This window comes from Oncorhynchus clarkii, chromosome 10 (assembly GCF_045791955.1).
Source record: "Oncorhynchus clarkii lewisi isolate Uvic-CL-2024 chromosome 10, UVic_Ocla_1.0, whole genome shotgun sequence".
NCBI classification, from domain to species: domain Eukaryota; kingdom Metazoa; phylum Chordata; class Actinopteri; order Salmoniformes; family Salmonidae; genus Oncorhynchus; species Oncorhynchus clarkii.
In genome coordinates, this window is record NC_092156.1 from 45,734,769 (window position 1) to 45,762,387 (window position 27,619).

Consider the following 27,619-nt stretch of genomic DNA (forward strand, 5'->3'; position numbering starts at 1 on the left):
TAGATCGTACAATATAGATTTTATTCCGGTCTACATAAATACATTCAAATCACAAAGCTGAACCTTCAATACATAAAGTTTAAAACTTTTGTGATAGGTCCTGCCCCCTCCTGGGTAAATGCCAGAGAGAAAGGCTAGTGCAAAAGCTGGTCATTAGTCGCAAATGGGAGCGAGCCTAACCATGACTTATGGTAGCATACATTGGGAGGACCTGGGAAGACTGCTAATCTTGTTTTGTTGTCACGATCCTAGTATCTGAAAAGAGAGAACTCATTGTTAGCCTTTTATCGACAAGACTTTGCTAGCATTAGCACCTGATATGAAAAGTACACTAGTTTGTTCTCTGCTTTCCCCCAAAAATATCTTAAAGTTGGCATAAATGTTACTATAAAAGGATTTATAATGAATTGACAACATTTTGTGCCAAGTTATTGGGGTGTTACATAAGCCTGCAGGTTGACCACTAGGGCAATGATTAAAGTGTTGGGTGCTGGCAGGCTGTTATTGTGCGAAAATGTTCAGGTTTGTTGTACCTGCTGCGATCATGGTTTGGCCTCTGCAGCTCTTCTCATCTGGTTTCTTCTGGTTTATTTTCCTCTGGTTTCTCTTTTTTCATTGGCTGTGGAAGGATTCATGGTAGGATGTGAAAATTCAGACTGGTCAACCCATTCCAAATAATCTGCATTGATCTGCACAGTAACTCTGTACCATCTCCATCCTCAGGATCAAACTAGTTTTTGACCTTACAAGATGAGCTCACCTTCCCCTCCACTGACTTGAACACCTTCTCTACGTTAACGTAGCCCTGCAGGGCAAAATCGTACAACGAGTCTCCTGTGTTCTGTGGGAAGGAGGGGAACCGATACATCGGTTTAAGCAAAATAGTATACATTAAGAATCAAACATCACAGGATTAAGAATGACCCTACAACACCGTCTTATGTCTTGGTATGGAACAATATGCATTATCTCCCACACGAGTAGGTAAAAAAAAAACACAACACCTGACATACAGTATTGACACGCTAACTCACCTTGGCGATTGATGCGGCTTGCTGGGGGTAGTACATAGTGTAGCCCACAGCCATCAGTCCTGTAGGATAGATCAGCTTCTTCACCCTGGAGCCTAGAAGACAGAGAGGGTCACATAGACCATATTCAAGGAGATTAAAAACAAGAAAAGGAAGCCTGGAGAGGGCAACAGGAAGCAGCAGTAGGTTTGAGATTTGTACCCCAGCCTTGTATGGTCTGGAGACTACAGCTCTACCTCTAGATCAGCCTCTGGCACAGAGACTCAGAGTGCTTGCTTAGCACAAGGACAAGTGGATAAAACCCCTAAAACAATTGAGATCAAAAACAGGGTACTCTTCATCCAAACCCAAAACTTACACCCAGTATTTACCTCTTGCAAGAAAGAGTCCAAGGATACCAGCAAATCCAATGACCCCAGCTCGGGGGTAGAATTCAGCAGGAGGGTTTTGCAGGAAAGTGAAAGTCTCTGAAACAACAGAAAGTAACTCTGTTACCAAACTGAAACGGACATTCTATTTGTACAAATGGGTGTACATTACAGTGTATGAGTAATGAGTCCACTTTATGTGTATCATGGGGTGTGTGTTCTCTTACCATTTCCTAATTGGATGGCACTTTCAACCTTGGGCTTCACTTGTCCAATGGCACCCTGAATCCCACAGGAGAAGAGGACAGTACAGTGAACACGTAACGTACATCAGCTCATGTCACCCAATCTCTGCACCTTCAGAGCCATTCAATAATGGATCAATGCTTATTTTTCATTGTTACAGAACAAGTTGACATTTAATAACATGATAATATGGTATTTCACAGTAAATATGCTCTTGCTCAGTAATCTTCAATTCAAGTTTACTGTGTACTTGTGATTGCTTTATATTGTTTGTACTGTGATTGTTATAGTGGTAGTATAACTAGTGGTAGTGTAACAGGTGTAAAATATACTTTATGTATTTGACTGAAAATCTCTCATATTTATTTTCATTTATTATTTTATGGTTATTTTGATATGTATTACACTACTTTCAAGGATTATTTATTTTATTTATTTTCTAAATTGTGTTGATGTTGTCGTCATCAACGGGAGCCATGTTTTTACTCCTCAGTTTGCTCAAAGCGAGATGAGAGGCAAACGTACTTGTGCATGTTAGTCCAGACGACAGCATTAAAGTTTGCCTTGCATTTGTATCCATTCCATGCAGCCATTAAAAGAGAGACAACCGGCAGAATTGTGTCCAGCGCCTTCTCTTCCCTTCCACCTACACCTCACCAGAACACAACACAGAAAGGTACTGGTACAGAACCGGTTACAGTAGGACTGCCACGCCCTTAGAACCCTCATACAGTTCTGTTTGCCTACGAAGAGACCTGTCTTTGTTTACCCTGCAATAGAGTCAGAATTACCTACAATACAAAGGTTTATTTGACTGTTTACAATCGCGATTTGTAAATTGGGTTTTACAGCCTAAAGCACAGGTCAATTTGTCACCCAGTAGGGAGCTCTAGTTGAAACATCAACCAACAGCACTTTGTGTACCCTTGAAACGTTGCAAAGACATTCTGCACTGTAAAAGAGCAACTACCAATAGTTCCAACCACTGCACTTTACTGACAAACATGTGATGTATGTTAATGAGCTGCTTATCTCCTAACTGAGGGAGCCAATGGGGCATAAGGTCAGATGGGTGACTTAGAAGCAGTGATCACAGCCACAAACAGAAGCTTCTAGAGCAAAAATGGAACAGCCTGGCCGAGCAAAAATGGAGAGGCTGAATGGGTTTGAAAAAAAAAAATTACAGAGTACTTTACCAGTCTTTTAGACATAACAACTAACCAGCTGAATCTCAATCCCTCTCTGTGAGTTTATGATGATTGTGTGTGTGTCATCAAAGCGCACAACAGAACGGTGTACGGTCTATACTCAATTTGTTATTTTTATGAAAAAGTTTTCAAATCAGAGGTAAAGTTTGTATTGCTACAGATTCCGCGACCCGGTCACCCGCAAGTTTGTGTTCCGGATTCCTGTTAAGTAGCAGTTAGATGCAAGCCATCGTGAAAACAGAGCAGGCTAACGGCTAACGCTAACAGAGATAGCCCACCAGTGTTTTTAACCAACCCTGGGCACAAATCAAATCAAAGAGCAGCAGTAAAATAACAATAGCGTGGCCATATACCTGGGGCACCGGTACAGAGCCAATGTGCGGAGGCACCGGTTAGTCGAGGTAATTGAGGTAATATGTACATGTAGGTAGAGTTATTAAAGTGACTATGCATATAAAATAACAGAGAGTAGCAACAGCATAAAAGGGGGGTGGGGTGGGGGGAATGCAAATAGTCTGGGTAGCCATTTGATTAGATGTTCAGGAGTCTTATGGCTTGGTGGTAGAAGCTGTTTAGAAGTCCCTTGAACCTAGAATTGGCACTCCGGTACCGCTTGCCGTGCATTAGCAGAGAGAATAGTATGACTAAGGTGGCTGGAGTCTTTGACAATTTTTAGGGCCTTCCTTCCCCCAACAGACAGATGTTAAGCTCAACTCTGCGGCCCATGGGAGACGACACTCGCAAGGCGTAGGAGATCGGGGAAGAAGTCTGGCCACCCTTCATCTATTCGAGAAGATGTGATCCAGCTATCAAACAGCTTTTCCTCGCTTGAGACGGACCTACCAGCCCCGGGAATCAGCACGGAGCCTGGGTGTATAGCAACAGCCAGCGGCCGCCCAGTGATCCCCCCCCGCTAGATCTGTGGACCGACCAAGGTCCACTTTCACCCAGGAGTTCGTGTCCATGACATCATCTCCCTCCTGCCCACGGTTCTGGCCAACTACTCCAATATTGACACCATCATCACATGTAGGTTTTAATGACCTTCGTTTTAGGCGATTTGAGGAACTGAGGGAGAACTACAAAAAAATTTTAAACACCCTCGCTAGCACAGGGAAGATAATTATTATCTCTGGCCACCTCCCTGCTACCGAAGGGGTTTGGAACGTTTCTGCCGACTCTTTGCCCTGAACGAGTACCTGCAGACTATTTTTTACATTTGTTGTGGGAGCAACCATCACTTTTTAAAAGAGACAGGATTCACCCTAACTGCAGGTTTTTTTTTTTTACTAATGCTTTCAGCTGTAAGGACATTTCGTTTGGCGACTTTGGATCTTTTGAGCATCGTGCTATACTGTTTAAATGGCAGCCACCAGTGCTGGCCATTACGCTATATTGGCCACCAAATCACTGCCCCACTTTCTTTACTGATTTATCTGAACTATTGTCTATTGTCCTTGAGAACTGTGACAAAATCATTGTGTTGGGCGATTTGAATATTCATGTTGACAAAGAGACTATGGACTTTTTCAAACATGTTACTGGGCCCACCTATAACCATGTCCATATTCTGGCCCTGGTTATTACCAAGGGGCTTTCTGTTGACATACAGTGGGGCAAAAAAGTATTTAGTCAGCCACCAATTGTGCAAGTTCTCCCACTTAAAAAGATGAGAGAGGCCTGTAATTTTCATCATAGGTACCCTTCAACTATGACAGACAAAATGAGAAAAAAATTCCAGAAAACCACATTGTAGGATTTTTAATGAATTTATTTGCAAATTATGGTGGAAAATAAGTATTTGGTCAATAACAAAAGTTTCTCAATACTTTGTTATATACCCTTTGTTGGCAATGACAGAGGTCAAATGTTTTCTGTAAGTCCTCACAAGGTTTTCACACACTGTTGCTGGTATTTTGGCCCATTCCTCCATGCAGATCTCCTCTAGAACAGGGATGTTTTGGGGCTGTTGCTGGGCAACACGGACTTTCAACTCCCTCCAAAGATTTTCTATGGGGTTGAGATCTGGAGACTGGTTAGGCCACTCCAGGACCTTGAAATGCTTCTTACAAAACCACTCCTTCGTTGCCCGGGCGGTGTGTTTGGGATCATTGTCATGCTGAAAGATCCAGCCACGTTTCATCTTCAATGCCCTTGCTGATGGAAGGAGGTTTTCACTCAAAATCTCACGATACATGGCCCCATTCATTCTTTCCTTTACACGGATCAGTCGTCCTGGTCCCTTTGCAGAAAAACAGCCCCAAAGCATGATGTTTCCACCCCCATGCTTCACAGTAGGCATGGTGTTCTTTGGATGCAACTCAGCATTCTTTGTCCTCCAAACACGACGAGTTGAGTTTTTACCAAAAAGTTATATTTTGGTTTCATCTGACCACATGACATTCTCCCAATCTTCTTCTGGATCATCCAAATGCTCTCTAGCAAACTTCAGACAGGCCTGGACATGTACTGGCTTAAGCAGGGGGACACGTCTGGCACTGCAGGATTTGAGTCCCTGGCGGCGTAGTGTGTTACTGATGGTAGGCTTTGTTACTTTGGTCCCAGCTCTCTGCAGGTCATTCACTAGGAGCCCCCGTGTGGTTCTGGGATTTTTGCTCACCGTTCTTGTGATCATTTTGACCCCACGGGGTGAGATCTTGCGTGGAGCCCCAGATCGAGGGAGATTATCAGTGGTCTTGTATGTCTTCCATTTCCTAATAATTGCTCCCACAGTTGATTTCTTCAAACCAAGCTGCTTACCTATTGCAGATTCAGTCTTCCCAGCCTGGTGCAGGTCTACAATTTTGTTTCTGGTGTCCTTTGACAGCTCTTTGGTCTTGGCCATAGTGGAGTTTGGAGTGTGACTGTTTGAGGTTGTGGACAGGTGTCTTTTATACTGATAACAATTTCAAACAGGTGCCATTAATACAGGTAACGAGTGGAGGACAGAGGAGCCTCTTAAAGAAAAAGTTATAGGTCTGTGAGAGCCAGAAATCTTGCTTGTTTGTAGGTGACCAAATACTTATTTTCCACCATAATTTGCAAATAAATTCATAAAAAATCCTACAATGTGATTTTCTGGATTTGTTTCCCTCATTTTGTCTGTCATAGTTGAAGTGTACCTATGATGAAAATTACAGGCCTCATCTTTTTAAGTGGGAGAACTTGCACAATTGGTGCCTGACTAAATACTTTTTTGCCCCACTGTATCCTCTATTGTTGATGTTGCTTTATCTGATCACCACTGTGGATTTTTCACTACCTTGTTGCCCATAGCAAAGGGCATTATTAAGAAACGCTATCTTACCTCTGAAGTTGCTACAGATTTTATTGAGTGTATGAACAATACTCCACCACCTATTCTGTCTTTCTCTTGTGATGATTAAGTTGAAAACCTTAATAGCAAATTAAGGACAACCATTGATGCCATAGCTCCAGTAAAGTTGAAAAATGCCACATCCAAACGGAGATTCCCTTGGATGAGTGAGAAAACTAATCAATTAAGCAGTAATTGCAGAGCGGATGTGGAGAAAGTCAAAGTTGCACGTCCATTATGATATTCTGAGAGAGCAACTTGGCATTTATCACAAGGCAATTAGAAATGCCAGACAGGCTCATTTGTATAACTTGATCACTATTAAATCAGAATAATTTGAGTGCTCTTCTTGACCATTAATGGCCTGATAAATCCTACCCCCGCAAACCTATGTGAACTTTCCTCATCTAAATGTGATGAGTTTGCAGCATATTTCAAAGATAAGATAATCAATATTAGGCTGGGTATCAGTCAAGCAAGACCTGATGAGAAGTTTGATACAAAACTGTGGACATATTTTTTATTTAACTAGGCAAGTCATTTAAGAACAAATTCTTGTTTACAAAGACTGCCTACCCCAGTCAAACCCGGATGACGCTGGGCCAATTGTGCGCCGCCCTATGGGACTCCCAATCACGGTCGGTTGTGATACAGCCTTGAATCAAACCAGGGTCTGTAGTGACGCCTATAGCACTGAGATGCAGGGCCTTAGACCAAAGCGCCACTCAGGAGCCCAAAAGAGATATCAATTTTTTTAAGCGTTGCTTTTCCTTAGGGTCTTTTTTAATTGTTCAGTTTGTCATTCATTTTTTTTAATCTTATATTTGTTGTGCAGTAAATATTTCAGCTTTTATTTTCATTGTATTTTATTCGTTTTTTCCCCCTGCAAAGCACATTATGTTGCATTCCATGTCTGAAATGCATTGTATAAATAAAGCTTGATTTGTTTTGATTTTAATCATGTGTGAGTGACTATGGGGGAGTACCTGAACATTTTCCACTGCTGAATGGCTTGTTTGCTGAAAGGGGAGCAGATCATTGGCGTGATCACAGGGGCAGAAGCAGAGCAGCACAATAATGACTAACACTTCATTGGAGATAGACAAAATAATTTCAACACGTGCAATGATTATTGATTGCAGCATGGAATCAACAGTAAATGTTTACTGGCCATGATGAAACACAGTACAGATTTACTGGCCATTGTGAAACAGGATGTATAATAGCTCTAGACACAAAGGAATACCAGTAAATATTAACTGGTCTCTGGGAAAATAAGTACTGTTCATACTCAAAGAGAAAAAAAAGACGAATTGATATTAGTGAGACCTACTGTGGTTAATATTTACCAGTCACAACTAATCACAGTACATCTTTGCAGGGGTGCATTGTAAAATACGCAAAAGCAGCTGGGATGATAATGTAAAGCAGGGCAAAAACATTTCACATTACAGTGGCCATGTGAAGGTATTTTGGAGTGAGGATGGGGTATCAGACATTATGAATCTTGCCTGGAGTTGCATATCTAAACAAACACCCAACAACTGTCCTTATTTTTCGGATAGAAAAGACTGTTCCTAACAGAGGAAATAATTACTATCACCCAGTAGCTCACAGGTGAGTAGGGTTATCAATGTACCTGACACCAAGTAGTGTAGGGCTCTGCCAGTTTCCTTAGAGTGGTAACACCTTGCTCCAAGTGCCCTATCTCCGGCTCCACATAGCGGAACTTCTGCTGCGGTATAGTGTAGAGGGAGAGCTGTAACAAACAAAATGGGTCAGTTACCTCATCCCAATGTGGGCTTGCCTCAGATTGGATGTATGCTGAAAGACTTCAGAAAGTGTGATTGTGCGCACAATGCGGTACCTCATCTGTATTTAAGGTGACATTTGGATTATCCTTGGTGGCAGCAAACACAGTCCCTGAAATCAGGCATAGGGTTCCAGGCACAGCAGCCACACCTGCTACCTGGGAAGACACAGGATGACTGGGACATCAATGGGGCATTTCCATCTGAGACTTAACCCACACCCGTGTTGTGGCCAGCGTTTACGTTAACGTAAGCTCAAGTGTTATTTTTCGGGAACTGTGTTTGACACAAGACTTGGGGTGAGTGGAATCAACAACCTCTGCATCATCAAGACAGTTGCTTTGTGAGAAGGTGTTAACCGTGGAACGTGTAAACCCATGTTCACAGTTAGCCATTGTTATTTAAAATGCCAGCTGAAAAGTACCAAGCACAGTCAAAGCAGTTCCACTGAGCCTTTTTGGTAAAACACTGGGGTAAGTCTCAGGTGTAAATTTGCAGTTTGGTCTACAACTTTTCACGCGAAGATGGTAGGTCTCGCTGTGAGTAACGTGAATCGAGTCCGCCAGGCTATTACCTAGTGAGGCCATCACAATGTTGGAAATTTCACCTGTCAAGCAGTACATTCACACCTGGAAACACCAAAAGAGTAGAAGCTAGAAGTTGTAATGGAATTGAGAATTGTGGCCCTTAAGTCTTACAGAAGATCAATGTCGCCATCTAGTGTAAAAAAAAAAAGAGTATATTCTTCATCCCATTAAGTAGGCATGTGACAATACCGGTATATCGAGTGTCTGTCTAGTTCATGAACTTCTAGCCTAAAGCAGTGGTTCCCAAACGTTTTCGGTTACTGTACCACCAACTGAATTTTGTTCTGCCCAGAGTACCCCTTCATATGCTCTCATGAGTCTCCTCAAGTACCCCGTGGATTGACCAAGTAAGGACCTACAGAGTGTGGTAAACTCAGCCCGAACGCGTGTGAAAAACTAGCGGAGTTTTCTTACTTTCGACTTTAGTTGGCTATGCATGAGTGACAAGAGACAGAGCGCCAGAAACTCTAAGTATCAGTATGAATGACTCCGACACAATGAAGAAAAATATATACTGTGTTATGCATTTAATGCAATGCCCTTGATAATCATGGTGTCTTGCTCGCTGTCCTTACGCCCTCTGTGCTTCACCGGGGGATCGATTCCCCTTAATTTTATTGAAACAGATCGCTATTCAACTAAAACAGTAAATTAATAAAACACATAACTCAGTGTGAACTGAATCGGAAATAAATAAATTTCCTAACATTAAGTTATTACGTAGTACATAAAGTTTCTATTCTCACCTTGTACATGATCCTTTTTTTTTACCGTGCCAAGCTTCGAGTACGTACGGTGTCCGAAAGGGAACATGCTGCGCCTCAGGTCGCATTCCAATCCGAAACTCGCTATCTTCCCTCAGCTCATCATCTCATAGGCCGGTGTTCTCAAAATAAGGCCAATGACTAACCAGATAATTACTTGATAATAAGCTATTTGTTAATAAACACGTTATTAACACATAAGAATGCAAATGTCGACAATCAGTTTGTACATTTTTTTGCACGCTTTTTCCAATGCTATCTGGGATCCTTGGGACATCCCTATCCTCATTGAAGTTGACATTGAAAATGATTAAGGTAAGGAAGGGTCCCTAACCGATTTAAAATGGTTAGGGTTAGGAAAGGATTAAGGTTAAAGTTAGGCTAAGGGTAGGAGTTAGGGTATGGGCGTCGCAACGATTCCGTATAGCACCAACACTCTGATTAGCTCAGGAAATGTGTCTTTACTGGCTGGTGAGGTTAGTATTCTAATCGTCCCTTAGCAACTCGTCTCTAACAAGATACAACACAGGCAGAGAAAACAGCATTGCTGGAGTGGAAAATGGAATATGGGTATGGGACCGGTTCGTAGATTAATTGTACAAGACGAGGCCTCGCACATGATAGTCTGCTTCTGTTGTTAAATGTCTGACCTTGATATATTCTGAGTCTCTGATTGTGAATTTACATCATTCAGATTCAATCAAGAGGAGCGTGTATTTTCCGCGAAGAAGATCCAGAAATACTGGAGGTCTCACCAAGACAGAAGACTTTTCCAGCTGATGTCGCTCACTGTTCGTGCTGCTGTGAGTGCTTGAGTTGAAGCCTGGCAGCCTTACTCATCAACACAACATTGCAATTCAGATTTAAATTGATCATAGGATAAATAGCCTTAATATGAACTCAATTATAGGGGAGCTGTGTGAAAATCTGATATAATCATTATATCAGATGTTCACTTATGTACAGTGGCTTGCGAAAGTATTCACCCCCCTTGGAATGTTTCCTGTTTTGTTGCCTTACAACCTAGAAGTAAAATATATTTTTTTGGGGGGTTGTATAATTTTATTTACTCAACATACTCAACACTTTGAAGATGCAAATATATATATTTTTTGTGTGAAACAAACAAGACATAAGACTAAAAAACTGAAAACTTGAGCCCCCCAATGTTAATACGTAATTACAGCTGCAAGTCTCTTGGGGTATGTCTCTATAAACTTGGCACATCTAGCCATTGGGATTTTTGCCCATTCTTCATGGCAAAACTGCTCCAGCTCCTCAAGTTGAATGGTTCCACTGGTGTACAGCAATCTTTAAAGTTATACCACAGATTCTAAATTGGATTGAGGTCTGGGCTTTGACAAGGCCAATCAAAGACATTTAAATGTGACGAAGGTGAACCTCCGTCCCAGTCTCAAATCTCTGGAAGACTGAAACAGGTTTCCCACAAGAATTTCCCTGTATTTAGCTCCATCCATCATTCCTTCAACTCTGACCAGTTTCCCAGTCTCTGATGATTAAAAACACCGCCACAGCGTGATGCTGCTACCACCATGCTTCACTGTGGGGATGATGTTCTCAGGGTGATGAGAGGTGTTGGGTTTGTGCCAGAGCGTTTTCCTTGATGGCCAAAAAGCTCAATTTTAGTCTCATCTGACCAGAGAACCTTCTCCCATATGTTTGGGGAGTCTCCCACATGCCTTTTAGCAAACACCAAACGTGTTTGCTATTTTTTTTCTTTAAGCAATGGCTTTTTTTCTGGCCACTCTTCCATAAAGCCCAGCTCTATGGAGCGTACGGCTTAAAGTGGTTGTATGGACAGATACTCCAATCTCCACTGGGGATCTTTGCAGCTCCTTCAGGGTTAGCTTTGGTCTCTTTTTTGCCTCTGATTAATGCCCTCCTTGCCTGGTCTGTGAGATTTGGTGGGCGGCCCTCTCTTGGCAGGTTTGTTGTGGTGCCATATTCTTTCAATTTTTAACAATGGATTTAACTGTGCTCCGTGGGATGTTCAAAGTTTCTGTTATTTTTTTATAACCCAACCCAGATCTGTACTTCTCCACAACTTCGTCCCTGACCTGTTTTGAGAGCTCCTTGGTCTTCATGGTGCCGCTTGCTTATATACTGAGATCATGTGACAGATCATGTGACACGTAGATTGCGCACAGGTGGACTTTATGTGACTTCTGAAGGTAATTGATTGCACCAGATCTTATTTAGGGGTTTTATAGCAAAGGGGGTGAATACATATACACCCACCGCTTTTCAGTTTTTAATTTTTTTGATTTTTTTTAAACAAGTTATTTTTTACATTTCACTTCACCAATTTGTGAAACGCCAAGGGGGATGAATACTTTTGCAAGGCACTATAAGTGGGCTAGAAAGTGAGTCATTTGTTTTTGTCATGGTACTGTTCAGGAGCACTGTCTTGCACCTGCTATTCTCCGCCAACTCAGCCCCAGAGAAGCTGATCTGGTCAGAGATCCAAGCATGCACTGCAAGGTCAGATTCAGGTACCCCATCTGTAGACCTAATACCCATTTTGCTGCTATGGTCTCAACAAGTGTAAAGATTGTCTGGTAAATTCAAATTAAAATGCTGACAGTAAAAAGCATGTGGATGTAGTTCTATTCAAAAATACCAAATTGCATGCTAAACCTCACTAACACAGTAATGGGCCTGTTTTTGTTCTTTGGCTGATAGATTTTCAGGTTCCCAGTTTCCTCCAGTGATTGTCTTCAAGATCTTCCACCTTGGAGGAGGAAGACAATATATTTCTGGGAAAAGAGTGTTCCGACCATCTAATCAGGTAAGCCTGAGAGAGACATTTCACCTTTCATAATATACTGTATGGGTCATTCTACATAAGAGGTATAAATTGGGGGTTGAAATATATATTTTTTGTAACCTATTCCTCCTAAATGTCCAGCACAAGTCTTCCAACATACATCATATAATACACACACACATATTTTGTGTTGCATATTTGACATTTTACCTGAATTGCTTACCACCCCACTAAATGTGTGAAACTGAAACTGTGAAACTACTGAAACTGTGACAAAGTTGCAATAAAGAGAGAATAATGCACAGTAGTTATCGTTTTGATGAACCTATTACAGATTAATTTAATACATTGTATTTGCATACCAAATTAACAAAATAGTAAAAACATTACTTTTAACCTGATTTTCTAAACCTTTAAATAAGCCATTGAAGGCTTCCACTATTTTAAAATAGTCAACTGGGTGGGGATTCCTATGGGTTGGGAGTGATCAGCTAATGATCAAAGAGCTTTGTCTTCTTCAAATTGGGTTGCCTATGATTTGGAGCCAAGACCAAGATTAATACCAGGACATTGGTCCCAAGATCCAGACCCAGTGAGTTGAGACCATGACAAGTTAAAAAACAAATTGATGTGATCTTGAGTGGTCTCAAGACCAAGACCACTAGATCAAGAGTCCATGGGTCCTACAATTTGTAAGGGTAAAGTACAGTAGGGTAAAGTACAGTACACTAGAGCACAGTACAGAACAGTAAATTAGGGTACAGTAGAGCACAGTACATTAGAACACAATACAGTACAGTACAAATCAAATCAAATTTGATTTGTAACATGCACCGAATAGAACAGGTGTAGAGCTTACAGTGAAATGCTTACTTACAAGCCCTTAACCAACAATGCAGTTTTAAGAAAATACCACAAAAAAAAGTAAGATATAAGAATAACAAATAACTAAAGAGCAGCAGTAAATAACAATAGCGGGGCTATATACAGGGGGTAGCGGTACAGAGTCAATGTGTCAATGTGCGGGGGCACCGGTGTCGAGGTAATTGTGTACATGTAGGAAGAGTTTAGAATAGGTTTTGTCGTGCCCTCTTCACGACTGTCTTGGTGTGCTTGGACCATGTTAGTTTGTTGGTGATGTGGACGCCAAGGAACTTGAAGCTCTCAACCTGCTCGACTACAGCCCCGTCGATGAGAATCGGGGCGTGCTCGGTCCTCCTTTTCCTGTCGTCCACAATGTACAACAAAGTACATTATTGACATCTATGGTGTTGTCAAACAGATGTCAATGTTTGTGCTCTTGGGGGGTTGAAGCCCCCCTGCTGTCTATGAATCTCAATACTTTACACTTTTTCCTGAAGTGTGCACTTGTCCACTACCCACATATGGGTCCTCTGTAGCTCAGTTGGTAGAGCATGGCGCATTACACTTTAGATTAAAGATAGCCTCAATGGCGCTGCCCGTGCTGTCACAAACTATATACAGTTGAAATCTGAACTTTACATACACTTAGGTTGTCATTAAAACTTGTTTTTCAACCACTCCACAAATGTCTTGTTAATTAACAAACTATAGTTTTGGCAAGTCGGTTAGGACATCTATTTTGCATGACACAAGTAATTTTTCCAACAATTGTTAACAGACAGATTATTTCACTTATAATTCACTGTATCACAATTCAAGTGGGTCAGAAGTTTACATACTGTTGACTGTGCCTTTTAAACAGCTTGGAAAATTCCAGAAAGCCTTCAGAGGCTTCAGAAAGGCTAATTGACATAAATTGAGTCAATTGGAAGTGTACCTGTGGATGTATTTCAAGGCCTACCTTCAAACCCAGTGCCTCTTTGCTTGACATCATGGGGAAATCTAAAGAAATCAGCCAAGACCTCAGAAAAACAATTGTAGACTTCCACAAGTCTGGTTCATCCTTGGGAGCAATTTGCAAATGCCTGACGGTACCATGTTTATCTGTACAAACAATAGTATGCAAGTATAAACACCATGGGACCACATAGCCGTCATACTGCTCAGGAAGGACACGCATTCTGTCTCCTAGAGATGAACATACTTTGGTGCGAAAAGTACAAATCAATCCCAGAACAACAGCAAAGGACCTTGTGAAGATGCTGGAGGAAACGGGTTCAAAAGTATCTATATCCACAGCAAAACAAGTCCTATATCGACATAACCTGAAAGGCCACTCAGCAAGGAAGAAGCCACTGCTCCAAAACTGCCATAAAAAAGCCAGACTACAGTTTGCAACTGCAGATGGGGACAAAGACCCTACTTTTTGGAGAAATGTCCTCTGGTCTGATGAAACAAAAATAGAACTGTTTGGCCATAATGACTATCCTTATGTTTGGAAGAAAAGGGGGAGGCTTGCAAGCCGTAGAACACCTTCCCAACCGTGAAGCACGGGGGTGGCAGCATCATGTTGTGGGGGTGCTTTGCTGCAGGAGGGACTGGTGCACTTCACAAAATAGATGGCATCACGAGGAAGGAAAATGATGTGGATATATAGAAGCAATATCTAAAGACATCAGTCATGAAGCTAATTATTGGTCGCAAATGGGTTTTCCAAATGTTTTATTTAACTAGGCAAGTCAGTTAAGAACAAATTCTTATTTTCAATGACAGTAGGTTAACTGCCTGTTCAGGGGCAGAACGACAGATTTGTACCTTGTCAGCTCAGGGGTTTGAACTTGCAACCTTCCGGTTACTAGTCCAACGCTCTAACCACTAGGCTACGCTGCCGCCCCGGACAATGGACCCCAAGCATACTTCCAAAATTGTGGCAAAATGGCTTAAGCACAACAAAGTCAAGGTATTGGAGTGGCCATCACAAAGCAGTGACCTCAATCCTATAGAAAATGTGTGGGCAGAACTGAAAAAGCGTGTGCTAGCAAGGAGGCCTACAAACCTGACTCAGTTACGCCAGTACTGTCAGGAGGAATGGGCCAAAATTCACCCAACTTATTGTGGGAAGCTTGTGGAAGGCTACCCGAAATGTTTGACCCAAGTTAATCAATTTAAAGACAATGCTACCAAATACTAATTGAGTGTATGTAAACTTCTGACCCACTGGGAATGTGATGAAAGAAATAAAAGCTGAAATAAATCATTCTCTCTACTATTATTCTAACATTTCACATTCTTAAAATAAACTGACCTAAGACAGGGAATTTTTACTAGGAATAAATGTCAGGAATTGTGAAAAAAATGATTTTTAATGTATTTGGCTAAGGTGTATGTAAACTTCCGACTTCAACTGTAATGTAGCATATAGTATAATTGTATTTATTTATTAGTATCCCCAATTAGCTTCTTCCTCGGCAGCGGCTACTCTTCCTGGGGTCCAAACAGGAAACAACACAACAAATAAAATACATAATATACATAAATATACAAACATACATATCACTACATTTACATTACAATTTAGCCATTCAGAAGACGCTCCCATCCAGAGCGACCCACAGCTTGGGTGTTCATCTTAAGATAGCCAGGCGAGACAACCACATATCACAGTCGTATCCCAACCACGTATCACTTACTTACAGTGCATTCAGAAATTGTTCAGACCACTTGACTTTTTCCACACTTTGTTACATTACAGCCTTATTCTAAAATATATATATATTTTTTTATTCACCCTCATCAATCTACACACAATACCCCACAATGACAATGCAAAAACAGGTTTTTATACATTTTTGCTAATAAAAACCTGAAATATCACATTTACATACAGTGGGGCAAAAAAGTATTTAGTCAACCACCAATTGTGCAAGTTCTCCCACTTAAAAAGACGAGAGAGGCCTGTAAGTGTCATCATAGGTACACTTCAACCATGACAGACAAAATGAGGAAAAAAAATCCAGAAAATCACATTGTAGGATTTTTTATGAATTTATTTGCAAATTATGGTGGAAAATAAGTATTTGGTCACCTACAAACAAGCAAGATTTCTGGCTCTCACAGACCTGTAACTTCTTCTTTAAGAGGCTCCTCTGTCCTCCACTCGTTACCTGTATTAATGGCACCTGTTTGAACTTGTTATCAGTATAAAAGACACCTGTCCACAACCTCAAACAGTCACACTCCAAACTCCACTATGGCCAAGACAAAAGAGCTGTCAAAGGACACCAGAAACAAAATTGTAGACCTGCACCAGTCTGGGAAGACTGAATCTGCAATAGGTAAGCAGCTTGGTTTGAAGAAATCAACTGTGGGAGCAATTATTAGGAAATGGAAGACATACAAGACCACTGATAATCTCCCTCGATCTGGGGCTCCACGCAAGATCTCACCCCGTGGGGTCAAAACGATCACAAGAACGGTGAACAAAAATCCCAGAACCACACGGGGGGACCTAGTGAATGACCTGCAGAGAACTGGGACCAAAGTAACAAAGCCTACCATCAGCAAGGGCATTGAAGATGAAATGTGGCTGGGTCTTTCAGCATGACAATAATCCCAAACACACCGCCCGGGCAACGAAGGAGTGGCTTCGTAAGAAGCATTTCAAGGTCCTGGAGTGGCCTAGCCAGTCTCCAGATCTCAACCCCAAAACATCACTGCTCTAGAGGAGATCTGCATGGAGGAATGGGCCAAAATACCAGCAACAGTGTGTGAAAACCTTGTGAAGACTTACAGAAAACGTGTGACCTCTGTCATTGCCATCAAAGGGTATATAACAAAGTATTGAGATAAACTTTTGTTATTGACCAAAAACGTATTTTCCACCATAATTTGCAAATAAATTCATTAAAAATCCTACAATGTGATTTTCTGGATTTTTTTTCTCATTTTGTCTGTTATGGTTGAAGTGTACCTATGATGACAATTACAGGCCTCTCTCATCTTTTTAAGTGTGAGAACTTGCACAATTGGTGGCTGACTAAATACTTTTTTGCCCCTCTGTAAGTATTCAGACCCTGCACTCAGTACTTTGTTGAAGCACCTTTGGCAGTGATTACAGCATCGAGTCTTCTTGGGTATGACGCTACAAGCTTGGCACACCTGTATTTGGGGAGTTTCTCCCATTCTTCTCTGCAGATCCTCTCAAACTCTGTCAGGTGGCGTCGCTGCACAGCTATTTTCAGATCTCTCCAGAGATGTCTCATTGGGTTCAAGTCTGGGCTCTGGCTGGGCCACTCAAGGACATTCAGAGACGTGTCTCGAAGCCACTCCTGCATTGTCTTGGCTGTGTGCTTAGGGTCGTTGTCCTGTTGGAAGGTGAACCTCTCTGGAGCAGGTTTTCATCAAGGATCTCTCTGTACTTTGTTATTTTCATCTTTCCCTCGATCCTGACCAGTCTCCCAGTCCGTGCCGCTGAAAAATATCCCCACAGCATGATGCTGCCACCATCATGCTTCACCGTAGGGATGGTGCCAGGTTTCCTCCAGGCCAAATAGTTCAATCTTGGTTTCTTCAGACCAGAAAATCTTGTTTCTCATGGTCTGAGTGTCCTTTAGACACTTCCAAGCGGGCTGTCATGTGGCCATTCTACCAAAAAGGCCTGATTGGGGGAGTGCTGCAAAGATGGTTGTCATTCTGAAAGGTTTACCCATCTCCACAGAGGAACTCTGGAGCTCTGTCACAGTGACCATCGTGTTCTTGGTCATCTCCCTGACCAAGGCCCTTCTCCCCCAATTGTTCAGTTTGGATAGTCTTGGTGGTTCCAAACTTCTTCCATTTAAGAATGATGGAGGCCACTGTGTTCTTGGGGACCTTCAATGCTTCAGAAATTTGTTGGTACCTTTCCCCAGATCTGTGCCTCGACACAATCCTGTCTAGGAGCTCTACGGACAATTATTTCAACCTCATTGCTTGGTTTTTACTCTGACTTGCACTGTCAACTGTGGGACCTTATATAGGCAGGTGTGTGCCTTTTCAAATAATGTCCAATTGTCACGATTGTCTAAATAACATTCGGACCAAGGCGCAGCGTGATATGGGTTCCACATCTTTTTATTTGTGAAACGCACAAAACAATAAAAAGCAAACGATACGTGAAGCTATGGAATGCTCACAGGCAACTACACATAAACAAGATCCCACAAAACACAGTGGGGAAATGGCTGCCTAAATATGATCCCCAATCAGAGACAACGATAAACAGCTGCCTCTGATTGGGAACCATACCAGGCCAACATAGAAAAAAACAACCTAGATTACCCACCCTAGTCACACCCCGACCTAACCAACATAGAGAATAAAAAGGCTCTCTATGGTCAGGGCGTGACACCAATAAATTAAATTAACCACATGTGGACTCCAATCAAGTTGTAGAAACATCAAGGATGATCAATGGAAATAGGATGCATCTGAGTTCAATTTCGAGTCACATAGCAAAGGGTCTGAATACTTACAGTATGTAAATATGTTGTTATTTTTTAAATACATTTTTTATATATTAGACAAAAAATTGTTTTTACTTTGTCATTATGAGGTATTGTGTGTAGATTGATGAGGATTTTCTTTTTATTTATTCCATTTTAGAATAAGGCTGTAACGTTACAAAATGTGGAAAAAGTCAAGGGGTCTGAATCCTTCCCGAATGCACTGTAATACAATACATAATACAATGCAAGATGCATAAAAATGCCTGTGTGTCTCTTCACAGTCCCTGTCGTGCTGTAAGGTGTTCTTTTATCTGTTTTTTTTATTCTGGTTTTATTGCTAGCTTGAGAAACCTGCGGTGACAAAGAGTTCCATTTAGTCATGGATCTATTTAATACCATGTGTTTTCCAGCCTCTGTTCTGGACCTGGGGACTGTGAAGAGACCTCTGGTTGCATGTCTTGTGTGATACAGATGAGTGTCTGAACTGTGTGCCAACAGCTTGAACAGAGAGTTTGGTACCTTCAACACATCACCACCTCAAACAAAGACCAATAGTGATGCAGTCAATCTCTCCTCAACTTTGAGCCAGGAGAGATCCATGTCATTGACATTCTCCCTTTGTGTACATCTAAGTAGAATAGAACTGGACAGTAGTCCAGGTGCCACAAAACTAAGGCATGTAGGACCTGTCTGGTTGACTGAGATATCAAGAAAGCAGAGCGACACCTTATCATGGACAGACCTCTTTCCATTTTAGTAACCATTGACTCTATATGTTTTGATAGATTGATAGATTGATAGATTCCATGATAGATTCCTAGCTACGGTGCCACCCAGCAGTCAGGTCTCTTCAACTTACTCAATAGCCGCATTATTCAAAAATAGATCCAGATGAAGTTTGTTTTTGAGATATTTAGCTCCAGCCTATTTCTTGCTACCCATTCTAAAACTGACTAGATCTCTATGTTTAGGAGGTTAGTCATTTATTTCACTGTTGCAGCCGACGTATATACTATTGAGTTGTCAGCGTACATGGACACACAGGCTTGACTCAAGGTCAGTGGAAGGTCATTAATAAACAAAAAAAACAATAATGGTACAAGCCGGCTGCCCTGTGGTACACCACACTCAACTAAATTTGCATTAGAGAGGCTTCCATTAAATAAAACCCTCTGTTCTATTCGATAGGTACAGTAACTGTCCTTCCATGACATAGGCAGAGGAAGTTAATCCATAACACCTACGTTTCAGCAATATGTTATGATCAATGATGTCAAAGGCTGCACTGAAGTCTAACAAAACAGCATCCACAATCTTATTATTATCAATTTATTTGAGTGCCCTTCCCTATAAGCATGCTGAAAGTTGTTAATTTGTTTTCTGTAAAAGAACATTGTATTTTTTCCAAAAGTTTGCTAATCATCGTTAACAGGCTGATTGGTCTGCTGTTTGAACCATTAAAGGGTGCTTTGCTAATTTTGGGCAGCGGAATGACCTTTGCCTCCCTCCGGGCACACTCCGCCTTCTAGGCTTAGATTGAAGATGTGGCAAATTGGAGTCGTAATGTATTCCGCTACCAACCTCGGTAATTTACCATCCTGGTTGTCGGTTCCATATGGTTTGTCCTTATTTATTAGATAGCAATACTTTTTTCACCTCTTCCACACTAACTAACTTTGCGGAATTCAAAGCTACAGGGCTCGTCTTTCATTATTTGGTCCGTTATGCATGAATATGAAGGCTCAGCATTTGTTGTTTGCATGTCATCCCCAAGCTGACTAATCTTGTCAACAAAAAAAGTTATTAAAGTGGTTGGCAATTTCAAAGGGTTATGTTATGAATGATCCATCAGCCTGGAGCTGAGTTAGCTTTTCTGCCTAGAATTTAATGTACTCCAGAGCTTTTTAGAATTGGAATTTGCTCAAGAGCTTTTTGCTATCATTTATCTTTGTTCTATAGTATGCTGTAAAACTTCAATTAAACACTGAGTCTCAAATAGCCGCCTGTCCCTTTTGATAGCCGGGCAATGGCACACAATTCAGCAAATAAACGCCTGTTTCAAATAAGCGCTTGGTATAAATGAATTGTTTACGAGGTTACCATGAATTACCATGATTTTTTTGCAAGGTTAAAATGTTTGATTTGTTATATTAAATAATTCAGTAATAACAAACAAAAAATTATGGCAATCATCCGTTTTTATCGGCAATAAGAAACTGCTAGCCGTTGGCTGCTAACAGCTGAGAACTACTAGCTAACTGTGAAGCACAAAAAGTCAACTTTAGGAGTAGACCCCCAGAAATCAGCCTAGTGGCGAAAGTAAGAACTGACGAAAATGCACAGTCAAAGCAAGAATCAATATTCTTATTTTTTTTGTCAAAGTAAGACAAAAGAAATGTGACACAGTGTGTAAATGATAACACGTTAGTGCAATAAATTAAGAAATGCATTAAATTGCTGGAAGTGAATGCTGGAACTAAACAATGAACTATGCAAATGAGCAAAAGCTATGTGCATTAAAGAAATAGACACCTGGCTCAAATAGAAGCCAGCCTCTAATAAGCACCTGTTTTGTTCTGTGATTTAAGAAAATAAACGACTGGGCTATTAATTGAAGTTTTACGGTAGTTTCTTCTTCTTTTTGTTTAGTTTAGTTACGTGATTACTCAATTTATTGTATTTTTGCCAATCTGCTGTATTGCTAGACTTATTTGCCATTCTCTTAACCACAGTTTTTCAATCATCTTCTATCCATGGGGATTTGGAAGTTTTATCAGTCAGTTTCTTTATGGGTGCATGCCTGTCAGTAACCAGAAGAAGCAATTTCATAAATGTTTCAAGTGCAGCGTCAGGATGTTCCTCATTACACACATCAGACCAACAAATATTTTTAATATCTTCAACATAGGAATCATTGCAAATCCTGATCACTTATGCCCTATTTTAGGTCCAGTCTTTGGAACTGGTTTTCCTAGATATGATCACTACATCTGATGGGTATGGATACTGCTTTTGAGTAGATTTCTGCAGCATTAGCAAAGATGTGGTCAATACAAGTGGATGATTTAGTTGGTTCGACATGTCTCATATCATCTAAACCTATTTGTACTTCCATGTAGGCCACAACAGACACCTGCAGGATGATGGGAAATAGGACATTCATCAATCACATTATTGCTGATGAGATCCAGAGGCAAGGGAGAATGATTTCTGACACGTCTTATATCACCTCTATGAGGGACTTTATGCAGGTGAGATTGAGAACATTTTTGATAAGAGTAGTCTTCACATTCAGAGCATTTTAGAGCAATACTTTTACATCATACATGAAACAATTGTACCATATGCAATGGACATGATTTCCAGACAAATCTGACAGCACTAGTATGTACCATAATTTTAGTACTCAAGTCACCTTGACGAGCTACCTGCATACCTTGGAGGGCGAGAGAACACTTGGAGGTCTCTCTCTCTTCAAGGACTGTCACGAAACATCCTACAGTGGGATAGCTTGGAGGTGGGCGGGAAGGGCACTGTGGCAGACAGGCTAAGGCAAGAGCTGCTGCTGTTAGCGCCTCAAATTCCTTGCCCTCTGATTGGAGGAGCAATCCCACCTCGGATGCTCAGGTAAGCATAAAGACAAGCTCAGGAGGGCACTATGAGTGAGATTCCCTACTGTATTAGGTCATTATTGTGGTTTCTTGCATTTACAATAGGAAGATATACTGTATACACTGAGTGTAAAAAACATTAAGAACACCTTAATATTGAGTTACATCGCCTTTTACCCTCAGAACAGCCTCCATTCGTCAGGGCATGGATTCTACAAGGTGTCAAAAGCGCTCCACATGGATGCTGGCCCATGTCGACTCCAATGCTTCCCACAGTGTCAAGCTGGCTGGTTGTCCTTTGGGTGGTGGACCATTCTTGATGCACACAGGAAATGGTTGAGCATGAAAAACCTAGTTCTTGACACAAATCGGTGCACCTGGCACCTACTATCATACCCCATTCAAAAACACTTAAATCTTTTGACTTGCCGATTCACTATCTGAATGACACACATACACAATCCATTTCTCAACTGGTCTCAAGGCTTAAAAATATTTGTTTTACCTGTCTCCTCCCCTTCATCTACACTGATTGAAGTGGATTTAAGGCAAGTCAGTTAATAAGGACAAATTCTTATTTACAATGACGGCCTCAATATGGGATCATAGCTTTCACCTGGTCAGTCTGTCATGGAAAGAGCAGGTGTTCATAATGTTTTCTACACTCAGTGTATATACACATTACTTGAGTAACTGTGGGTTTCCTACTCATGACAAATGGCATCATGATGGCAATAGTCTTCACTTGATCCTAGGTCTCCTGCTGCTCCCCCCTCTTCTGTGGTTTCTACAGCACGCCATGCCTCACAACCTGCCACTAGCTCCACCCCCCTCCCCTCAACTCGCCGCTCTGCCCGTGCATGCACCTCAGCTGCCCGCATGAGACATCTGTATATCCTTGGGGGTACAACAAAGGTGAGTTTATATCAAACATATACTGAACAAAAATATAAATGCAATATTAAACAATTTCAAAGATTTCACTGAGTTACAGTTCATATGAGAAAATCTGTCAATTGAAATAAATTCATTAGGCCCTAATCTATGGATTTCACATGACTGGGAATACAGATATGCATCTGTTGGTCACAGATATCTTTAAAGAAAATGGGCCTCACAAGGGCTTCAGGATCAAGTCACAGTTTTCAAATTGCCAATCGATAAAATGCAATTGTGTTCGTTGTCCGTAGCTTATGCCTGCCCATTCCATAACCTTACTGCCACCATGGGGCACTCAGTTCACAATGTTGACATCAGAAAACCACTCACACACACGACTCTATACACGTGGTCTGCGGTTGTGGGGCCTGTTGGATGTACTGCCAAATTCTCTAAAATGACATTGGAGGTGGTTTATGGTAGAGAACTGAACATCCAGTTCTCTGGCAACAGCTCTGTTGGACATTCCTTCAGTCAGCATGCCAATTGCACTCCACCCCTAAAAACTTGAGACATCTGTGGCACTGTGTTGTGTGACAAAGCTGCACATTTTAGAGATGCCTTTTATTGTCCCCAGCACAAGGAGTACCTGTGTAATGATCATGCTGTTTAATCAGCTTCATGATATGCCACACCTGTCAGGTGGATGAATTTTCTTGGCAAAGGACAAGTGCTCACTAACAGCGATGTAAACAAATTTGTGCACAAAATGAGAGAAATTCTGTTTTTTTTTCCTCCTGTGGGAAAATTTCTGGGATCTTTTGTTTAAGCTCTTGAAACATGGGACCAACACTTTACATGTTGCGTCAATTTTTTTGTTCAGTTTATATACACACCATAAATTGTACTTGCTCAGATGTTTTTTTTTGGGGGGGGGGGGGGGGATCAATCAGCGCTGTGCAGTAGATAACAGGACATAGCAGAGATAGCCTCGATTCCTGATCAGTTTATTTCTACATCGTTCTACAGGATGAGAATAATGAAACAACAGAGAAAAACCACAACCCAGAGAGAGGAGAGCAAGAGAAAGACATGGAAGGAAGTGTTGTAAAGCCTGAAGCACCCCAGATAGTTCGGCCATTGGGATTGGAGGAAGACTCCAGTGAGAATTCCCTCTCGGATTCTGAGTGGGAAGAGGAAGCAGAGAAACTCTGCTTGTGGACAAGACAGCTTGCTCTGGATGATATGGACAATGTGCCATCCACCTGAACTAGAACTTCAACTTGAGCAAGACTAACCCTAACCCAAAAACCATTTCCCACTCCTATATGGCTGTTCATTTTCTCTTCTCTTGCTTTGCACACAAATCTAATAAAAATGCTTGTGTAAATTACAGTGTATTAGCCTACAGCTGTGACTGGCTATTCTACAATCCTCAACCTAAGGCCTGGGCTTTCGTGTTACAGGTGGTAGAGCAGTAGCCTCGATAAGACTGGAAGACTGTGCCATAAAACTAAGATCAAGCCTGTCAGCTGTTCTCTCTCCCGCTACATTTGTGGCAGTGGTTGGATTATTATGGTGGCGTCACAGGTGCTGGAGAAGTACGTGTCACCTGCTAGCAGTGGGGCTTTGTGCATGTGTAACCGGTTCTGTACCAGTACCTTTCTGCGTTGTGTTCTGGTGAGGTGTAGGTGGAAGGGAAGAGAAGGCTCTGGACATAATTCTGCCGGTTGTCTCTCTTTTAATGACTGCATGGAATGGATACAAATAGAAGGCAAACGTTTATGTTGCCGTCTGGACTTAGGCTGGACAATAGAAAGAGTCAAAATTCACCCAATGCTGACAAATGGCAAAATAACGTTGGCTAAACTGGAACACTAGCGCGAGCCCATAGCAAATAAATGGAATTGAAGTTCGCAGAGCCTCTGACTGGAGTGACGCTTAGAATTCCATTTCGCCTAAATGGAACCAAAAAATGTAGCCCTTTTTATTTTACCACTACAATCTGTTCTTAGGACGAAACTGAAAAATAACTAATGTAGAAAGTAAACATCCGCACCTCGATGGTGCCAAGACAGGGATGCAAACTGGTGAGGGCCCAAAAAGGTGACACTTGTAAAAAAAAAATCCCTGCTAGGGGGAAATGCAGGTTTTAACTAATTATACAACAAAGAATATGATCTACATGATCAGTCTGTTGTGTAAATTAAAAAGTGGTTAATGTGAACCTAACTCACAGCTAAAAAATGTAAAGAAAGCAACCCGGTGTTATTTGTTTCCTAGACTTACCTGCAAATGACACTCAAGTCTTGAGAAAAAAACAATACACTAATATTGTAGTTACCCATGACAGCCTTTATAATAGGACGCTTGTGACCATACACATCTAAATATTGCACTTGGGGGAAAAAAACACATTTTAAAGTAGAAATAGCATGAAACAAACAGGCTGTCACGCCCCAACCTTAGTATTCTTTGTTTTCTTTAGGTCAGGGTGTGACATGGGTGATATGTGTGTTTTTGTCTCATTCTAGGGTGTTTGTTACTGTCTAGGTTTTTTTTTGTAGATTTATGGGGTTGTTTTCATCTAGGTGTTTATGTTGGTCTATGGTTGCCTAGATTGGTTCTCAATTAGAGGCAGGTGTTTATCGTCGTCTCTGATTAGGAACCATATTTAGGCAGCCATCCTCTTTGGGTATTTCGTGGGTTATTGTCTGTGTAGTTGCCTGTGTCAGCACACGGTATCATAGCGTCACGTTCGTGTTGTTTAAGTGTTCTTCATTCAATAAAGAAGAATGTATTCTAACCACGCTGCGCTTTGGTTCCCTCCATACGACGATCGTGACACAGGCATTCTATTTTTGCTTTATTATAGTGGCCACTATAGTAGACATCGAGTAAGTGCTCAAGGCCACATGTGTGTGACAAAGTAAAAATGTAGTTTCCATCAACCTCGCGCGCCATGTAGATATCAAAGAACGCGCAGTTCGCGGGTAGAGTAGTGGGTGAAACCATTCATTTCAGGAAAATGTGTGAAATAAATAAAGTTTCCTTTCATTGTGTGTTGTTGAATTCATAATATTTGCTGTCATTGTAGTAAGGTTGGCAATACGATAGGTCTTCTGACTTACCATTTTGTGTTATTTTCTTTGAAAGAACAACTAGTGGGTTTTGAGTGCTTCTCCCCTATTTGGGAAATTGGTCTGCCTGCAGATATTCTGAGTGCAGGGTCGTGTCTCCTGTCTCTGTATATAAAAAACGGTTTAAAACTGTACAACACAATAGTGTCTTTGGAAAACGGGTTCATATATCAACAGCGAATGTGACTGTATATATTTATCTTTCCGTTAATGTATTTAAGACCTATTTCGGCAAGTTAACCAAGTTGATGCTGGCTTAGCTAGCCATGTTAATAACGAGCTAACTAGCACCGTCGGTCACTGCACTGCAATGTGTGAGGTTCTGTGTTATACACTATAGCCCGTTACCATATCATATGTGATGGAATATTATTTGCTGTTGTCTTGTTTGGGCGTATGTGTTATGCAACATAGCTGACTTGAGACATTGTTAACAGTTTCAGGGCCATGGGCCTTTCTCATGATGGAAAAATACAGAATAACATGAAGACAGGAACTGTGCATTGAGTTGTGAGGGCACATTCAGAACGTAGTGTTGCGAGAACAAACTGTATTTTGTTAGATAACAGGAGCCAGGTGTGATAACTGTATCGAGCATGGGCGCATAGATATTCTACACAACTACAACGACTGACCGCTGAAGCGCCTAGGGGACTGGGACCAGCACGGGGGCCAACAATCAACGATAGGCTGAGTGAGTTTAAACAACGCCCAGTCTCTACTCTGACAGGCCGGCTCGGAAGCAGGAACTACTTCTGTCAGAGTATATTATAATAACTTTGTCAGGAACAAGTCAGTTCTCTGTTTGCCCTGCGAGGTGGGACAGAAAGCCCGTATACACGGAAATTGCATTTACCACTTATTGCTTAGCTAATAAAAAATACATAGTATACAATTCAGTGACTCAGTGTCATACTTATCCTGGTACCAGATTCGATTGACGCAACCCTTAACAAATGTCACACTAGCTATTGCTAGCAGGTGATTTATTGAAACATTAAGTTAATGTTTATTTTCTTACAAACTTAAAAGGTTTATATAAAAAGGGTTGTACTTGTGCTCTGTATTTATGGATTAATATCACTTCACATTGAGGGCATGTATCATTACACTTGCTCCTATCTAAAATATATCTTGTGTCCTACCTAACCAGTGAACATGTGGCTGTGACGGTCCTGTCATCACTGTTTGATATCTTTTACTGCAGGTATACTTTTCTGTATTTTTGTTATTTTCTAAACACAACGCATGTATACTATATGATCACTTTGTGGAATGAGTCTGAGAGATATTCTGAAGGCAGTGAACGTGGCTGTGACCATCCTGTCAATGCCCGTCATCACTGTTTGACATCTTTTACTGCAGATAAAAACCGAGTCAACCTGAAGTGTGGGTGCCCATGTACCTTTCCTCTGGGGGGTTATGTGAAGTTGGTTACATGTGCAAAAATAACATTCATGGAGCAAAACATTTAATAATCCCCCCTCACTCACACACAAGTGTTACTGTCAATATCTATGGGC

The 27,619-nt window shown here is 41.3% G+C and overlaps 2 protein-coding genes across 3 annotated transcripts; one reads left to right on the forward strand and one right to left on the reverse strand.

Annotated features, from left to right (window-relative positions):
* Window positions 1–9,369, reverse strand: LOC139418611 (apolipoprotein O, a). 2 transcript variants are annotated; one of them, XM_071168211.1, is made up of 10 exons: window positions 9,314–9,369; window positions 8,037–8,138; window positions 7,809–7,928; window positions 7,156–7,188; window positions 1,627–1,681; window positions 1,403–1,498; window positions 1,035–1,126; window positions 761–841; window positions 534–619; window positions 1–255 (listed from the first exon to the last, which is right to left on the reverse strand). In XM_071168211.1, exons 1-9 carry the CDS (start codon window positions 9,320–9,322, stop codon window positions 569–571), a joined length of 639 nt encoding a protein of 212 aa, XP_071024312.1. In that variant the 5' UTR covers window positions 9,323–9,369; the 3' UTR covers window positions 1–255; window positions 534–568. The 2 variants fall into 2 exon arrangements, with proteins under 2 accessions (XP_071024312.1, XP_071024313.1); XM_071168212.1 differs by lacking the exon at window positions 7,156–7,188.
* Window positions 8,873–26,785, forward strand: c10hxorf58 (chromosome 10 CXorf58 homolog). The gene is made up of 9 exons (XM_071168210.1): window positions 8,873–8,914; window positions 9,574–9,646; window positions 10,026–10,134; window positions 11,750–11,844; window positions 12,035–12,140; window positions 21,586–21,717; window positions 21,870–22,093; window positions 22,833–22,992; window positions 23,986–26,785. Exons 3-9 carry the CDS (start codon window positions 10,111–10,113, stop codon window positions 24,223–24,225), a joined length of 981 nt encoding a protein of 326 aa, XP_071024311.1. The 5' UTR covers window positions 8,873–8,914; window positions 9,574–9,646; window positions 10,026–10,110; the 3' UTR covers window positions 24,226–26,785.
* The last annotated feature ends 834 nt before the right edge of the window (window positions 26,786–27,619 follow it).

Excerpts from the sequence above, each read along its gene's own strand:
- LOC139418611 (XM_071168211.1), bottom strand. Across the intron at positions 1,127-1,402 it reads TGGACTCTTTCTTGCAAGAG|GCTCCAGGGTGAAGAAGCTG; the intron begins GTAAATACTGGG and ends TCTGTCTTCTAG. Across the intron at positions 620-760 it reads TCAAGTCAGTGGAGGGGAAG|CCAATGAAAAAAGAGAAACC; the intron begins GTGAGCTCATCT and ends ATCCTTCCACAG.
- c10hxorf58 (XM_071168210.1), top strand. The coding sequence starts at position 10,111 with ATGTCGCTCACTGTTCGTGCTGCT. Across the intron at positions 10,135-11,749 it reads CGCTCACTGTTCGTGCTGCT|GAGCACTGTCTTGCACCTGC; the intron begins GTGAGTGCTTGA and ends GGTACTGTTCAG. Across the intron at positions 22,993-23,985 it reads TCCTTGGGGGTACAACAAAG|GATGAGAATAATGAAACAAC; the intron begins GTGAGTTTATAT and ends ATCGTTCTACAG.